At 35.7% G+C, this 5,559-nt stretch overlaps 1 protein-coding gene across 1 annotated transcript; it reads right to left on the reverse strand.

Moving 5' to 3' along the window:
* Positions 1–2,020: 2,020 nt before the first annotated feature.
* Positions 2,021–3,130, reverse strand: LOC121803354 (metalloendoproteinase 3-MMP-like). Its single transcript, XM_042203034.1, has one exon. The coding sequence runs from the start codon at positions 3,127–3,129 to the stop codon at positions 2,194–2,196; it is 936 nt and encodes a 311-aa protein (XP_042058968.1). The 5' UTR covers position 3,130; the 3' UTR covers positions 2,021–2,193.
* Between the last annotated feature and the right edge of the window lie 2,429 nt (positions 3,131–5,559).

Genomic DNA, 5,559 nt, shown 5'->3' on the forward strand with positions numbered 1-5,559 from the left:
TCCTTAAGTGCATATGACAATCTTTACATACCTAATTATGTTACTTCATATTCAAAAGCTTTACATGTTGAATTAAAGGGATTAAGCGAAAATTAAATAATGAAAATTCAGTAATTTGTGGCACAAGTATTTAGGTCATATCTCGAAATAAAGGATTGTGAGGCTTGTGTCAGATGATATATTGAATACACTTATCTTTTCAGATGGTGATTTGTGGGTTCAATGTATCGAAGGAAAGCAGACCAAACATAAGAAATTAGGTGCCGACAGAGGTACAGACGTCTTAGAATTGATATATACGGACATTTGTGGTTCATTCTCTTTGGTATCATGGAATGGTCAACAATATTTTATATCAAGTATAGACGATTGTTCTCATTATGGGTACCTATATTTAACCAATGAAAGGTCTAAGGTTCTAGACAAGTTCAAAATATTCAGGGCCGATGTAGAGCTCCAACTCGACAAAGGCATTAAGGAAGTCGAATCTGGCCCGTGGTGGCAAATACTACTATAGAAATTCCTACTCAAGTGAACAATGTCAAAGACCTTTTGTCCTCTATTCGGAAGAGTGATCGTCCCTTAGTACACCATGTCGGGATCGCACAGAATGAGTGGTGTAGCTGAAAGACGACATGGAACTCTAAAATCATTAGGAAGCAGCAAAACGGGTTATGAGATATTTACAGAGAACTAAGCATTACATGCTCGCATACAGAAAATCAGATCATTTGGAGAGATCTTTAGGCATTTTCATTCTGATTTTGTTAGATGCCAATACAGTAAATGATCCATTTTAGGTTATGTGTGTCTGTTGGCTGTGGAGCCATTTCGTGGAGAAGTGCTGAGCAAACACTTGTAGCTACTTTTGCCATAACAACAGAATTCGTAACTTGTTTTGGGCATCTAGTTATTGAATATTACTGTGAAATTTTGTCACTAAGCTGCATATTGTTCAAGGTATTGAAAGACCACTAAAGTTATGTTGTGACAATAACCCTGCAGTATTGTATTCCAAACTACAAGAGCTCTGCTATGTCATAGTTTCTTGGTTGTAAATTAAAGTTCAGAATGGACAAATACCTATAGAGCATAAGGGAACGCATTTGATAGCAAATTCGTTCACTAAAGGACTAACACTCAAGGTCATTCATGGGCATGTAGCCCAAATAGGTGTTATGTTGTTTAAGGGTACTTCCGTTCAGTGTGAGTAATTTTGGTTATTGCTCTATATTGTGTTTTGAACATGAAGTTATAAACTCATGTTATTCTCTGCAGAAATAAAGTATTGTGTTTTGTCCATTACTTTTGTAATTTGGTTTTGGTTTGATCTCACTAAGGATTTGGGAGGACCAGTTGGAAATAGGCATGTATGATCACCTTGTATGAAATTTCCATGCTACACTCCATAATTGATTTGTTGTTGATTATATTTGCATATGTGATTATTGATGGGTTTAATCATGCAAAAATATGGTGACTGCCTCTTTAGTCCTATGTCGGTATGGTTGATAATAAGATTGTTACACTATGTGATAGCACCTTTGAGCGCTCATCCGGTTAGTACACATTTATTTGGTGTCATGTGTTGCCCAAGTGGGAGATTGTTAGAATTTTGGGCTTCCACATGACTAATTTAATGTGTATGGCTATCTTACAGTTGCCCAATTAAAGTGATCTATTAAAGATTAAAGTTTAGGCTAAAGTGTATTTATTTGTTATGGAAATAAGTGTAGATACCATATGAGATTTTCTATTTGATGAGGGACCGAATGGAAAATAATGGGGTTTATATTTAATATAAATATAAGCTAGGGTTATGGTCCCCAGACGTCAGAAGAACGTTCAATATCTTTGTATTCTCTCGGCAGACTATTGTGAAGGACGTCTCTGATCGTTTGGAAGATCTATAGCCGCTGCAAAGCAATTCCACCGTTTAATTCGTTATGGATCAAGGTACGCTTCCGCTCTACAGTTTATGCTCCTTCTCCGTCGTTCTTGGTTAATCATCATAGAGAGCTTTATGTAATTGTTCATTCAATTATTCCAACAGATATAGCCATCACTTTTGCTATTTTACAAATGGTAGAGCAATGCAAACGCCTACGCATAATAGTCTGATTGCTACGACCTAGATGGCGATGGAAAATTTATCATACAAGCATACACACCTGAAGCAAATTCATTAATTAACTAATTATATAAAGCCCTAATCCCTTGAATATCATCATCATTCAGATTCTTGACCACACCTGCAGAAATGCTAGGATACATGATTGAATCTTGATTGTCGCTATGTCCAAGTCCAAGCAGATGCCCTATTTCATGTAGAGCAACGGACTCCAAGTCGATCGCGTTGGGAAATGCACCGATTGACCATAGCTCGTCTCCGTCCAGATGTAGCCTCCCATCCGTTGGGGCGAACGCATGCGCTAGAACTCCATGAGGTCCATCGAACGGGTATCCATCGTTGTGATCTCGCCACTGAAAGCCTATGATCAGATCGACATATCTCCGGCCTCGAGAGAAAGAGAAACTAGAGACCGAAGCCCACTTTTGTAAAGCACTCTCTATAGGAGGGATGGCCACTGCAGGAGTGTTACGCAAAAAACCATAAACTAAATGTGTTTTTGAGTTAGGCCATTTTTGCTGGCCAAAGAAACTGTAGTGAGACATGGTTATCGAGCCATGCTCGTGCACGTGGTGCATGTGGTTGGTTCCGTTGTTGATGTCAGCCACCCCGCATCTTGGGGCTGTCAATTTGGATATTGTTGCGGGGTCAAGGGTTCCGGTGGGTTTTAGGTGATAGTTTTGCTGGTAGGTTTTGAGGGCGGATTCTAGGGTTTCGTCGAAATGGTCATTGTGGGGATGTGGTTGGTTTTGGTTTTCGAGATAACCGAATTTCTCGAGGTATGTTTTGAGTTGTTGGATCCCTTCTTTGTTGCTTCCCTTGCGACAACCTTGTAATTTTTTTATGAAATCAAAAGATGAGGTTGTTTTGTTTTTGGTACTGGCTTGCCCAATTATGAGGATGTTTTTGGTGTTGTCTCTTCTGGCTTCCCCAACTGCGAAAATAAGCAGAAAAACAAGGAAGGTGGAGAGTGTGAGATGAAGATTTTTGATTGCCATTGTTTTGTGATGGAATTTGGTTGGGTACATATGAACAAGCCGCTGCGTATTTATAGATATTGCATAGATGGTACAGACTAAAGAAATCCACTAATAACTTACATTGGTGACACAAAATAAAATTCCATTTTATTTCCTTATAAATGAACATATTTTATTATAAGAGTCGACATAGTAAAATACGTTCTCCGTCTACGAAATGTTGTTCACATTTGACTCGGTACGTGTTTTAAAAAATGTGAAGAAAAATAAATGGAAAAAGTTAGTGGAATGTGAGTCAACATTTATATATTAACTTTATACTCCTTCCGTCCACAAAAAATAGACAAAGTTGTAAATGACATAGATTTAAATGCATAATTGGTAAAGTAAGAGAGATAGTGAAAATATGGTGAAAGTAATTTTAGTGGGTTGTGAAGTCCATATTTAGATGATGTGAATAGTATTTTGGTTTAAAACTTTTTATTTTAATAGTTAGTCCAATTTTGGTGGATGACTCAAAATGATCAAACTTGTCTTTTTTGTGGATGAAGGGAGTAATAGAATGTGAGTATAATGACTTAGTGGAAAATGAGTTTCACTTACCAAAAAAAAAGCAAATTGGACAACATTTTACCGACGAACCCAAATGACAAAAGTGGATGACATTTCACGGACGACGAGGATTTGTCATATAAGTCCATTTTATGTAAACTAAAATCATTTTCATATCTAATCTTAATATCGTTCTCCATACAAGTCCATTTTATATATAATATTATAATCATATTCATATCTAATCTTAATATCGTACTTACTCCATATTCTCTCTATAGTAGAAGCGCACGACGACTTACTGCAAAAAAATCTACATAGAAGTTAATGGATATTTAACAAATTCCACATTTTAGTGGGTATTATCCAATGTATACGCCTCTAGGTGGTATCTCATATTTGAGTGATGTTATCTATACTATATTTTATTTTATATTTATTCTCGTAGTAATTATGAAATGCACGACTATAATGTTGGAATAATTTAATGAATAATTATACTTCATCTGTCCTACATAGAGTTTTGGTTGTGCATGAATTTTAATGCACAATTAGTAAAGTAAGAAAGATATAGAAAGAAAAAGAAATTATATTATTGTTAGTGGAGAATGAGTCTCACCTCGAGAAAAGAGTTTCTAAATTAGAATATGTGTACTCTTGTGGGACGGAATAAAGGGAAAGAGTGCATACTCTTATGAGACGGGAGAGTATAAAACTTTCTATAATGATTAACCAAGAATAATGAATAAGGAGTTTAAACTATAGAGCGGAAGCATACCTTGATCCATATTGAATTGAATGGCGGAATCGTTGTACAATGATTATGGGTCTTCCAGACGATCAGAGACGGTTATGGATCTTCCAGACGATCAGAGACGTTCTTCACAATAGTCCGTAAAAAGAATATAGAGATATCTAATTGTTCATGGTCCATAACCCTAGCCCTAGCTTTTATTTATACTCCATCCATCCCACTCTAAGGGGAGCCTTTCTAATTCGTCACGGGATTTTGTGGAGTGTTGTTTTGTGAATAAAGTAGAGAGAATAAAGTAAGAGAGATAGAAAAAGTAGAGGAAGTGACATTTCTATATTTAGTAATGTATCATTCAGAGTAAGACACCCCAAAAAGGATAATGTGTTACTTAGAGTGGGACAAATGGAGTATAAAATATATTACCATTTATTTTCTATTCGGTCCATCAACAAATAGAAAATTTCATATACTCCCTCTGTCCAAACTAAGTTGAGTCGTATACCTTTTCGGAATGTACCAACTGAGTTGACTCATTTCCCTTTTTGACAAAAAACAAAGCATTCAATCACTCTTACTTTATTTCATTGCCTACTTTACTCTCTATATTTTTACTATTTTATTCTTATCTCCTACTTTTCAACACAACTTCTTAAACTCCATGCTCAAAAGTTTTGACTCAACTTAGTTACGACGGAGGGAGTAATACATATACTTATTTTTATAAAGATTAAATACACTTTAATCCAAATTTTAATCTTTTCTAGATCCACTTTAATTAGAAACTTGAATGGTATCCCAAAATTTCTAACATATAACACCACAAAATAATATCGGATTAGCATGAAGGGACGATTGGGAGACATCCCTAAATTCATAGATGGTTTCGGACTACATCAGCGATATCTTTGGTTTCTGGTGTACAGTCAGTTTGTTCTTAAAACATTAACAAGTTCTCTGGCGCTTAATTGGTTTGAGACACTTCTAATCAATAGGAGGAATTTGTTTCATCTTTGATGAATATTTACACTATGGTCGAGCACTAGATGAGGCACATTTTATCTTGCATAGGAACATTTCTCCTTCACTTGATATACTATAATTTTATTTAGTTTAGTTTTCATAATTGATTTTCATTTATTTTT

Source organism: Salvia splendens, chromosome 5, assembly GCF_004379255.2.
Source record: "Salvia splendens isolate huo1 chromosome 5, SspV2, whole genome shotgun sequence".
NCBI lineage: Eukaryota > Viridiplantae > Streptophyta > Magnoliopsida > Lamiales > Lamiaceae > Salvia > Salvia splendens.

Excerpts from the sequence above, each read along its gene's own strand:
- LOC121803354 (XM_042203034.1), bottom strand. The coding sequence starts at position 3,129 with ATGGCAATCAAAAATCTTCATCTCACACTCTCCACCTTCCTTGTTTTT.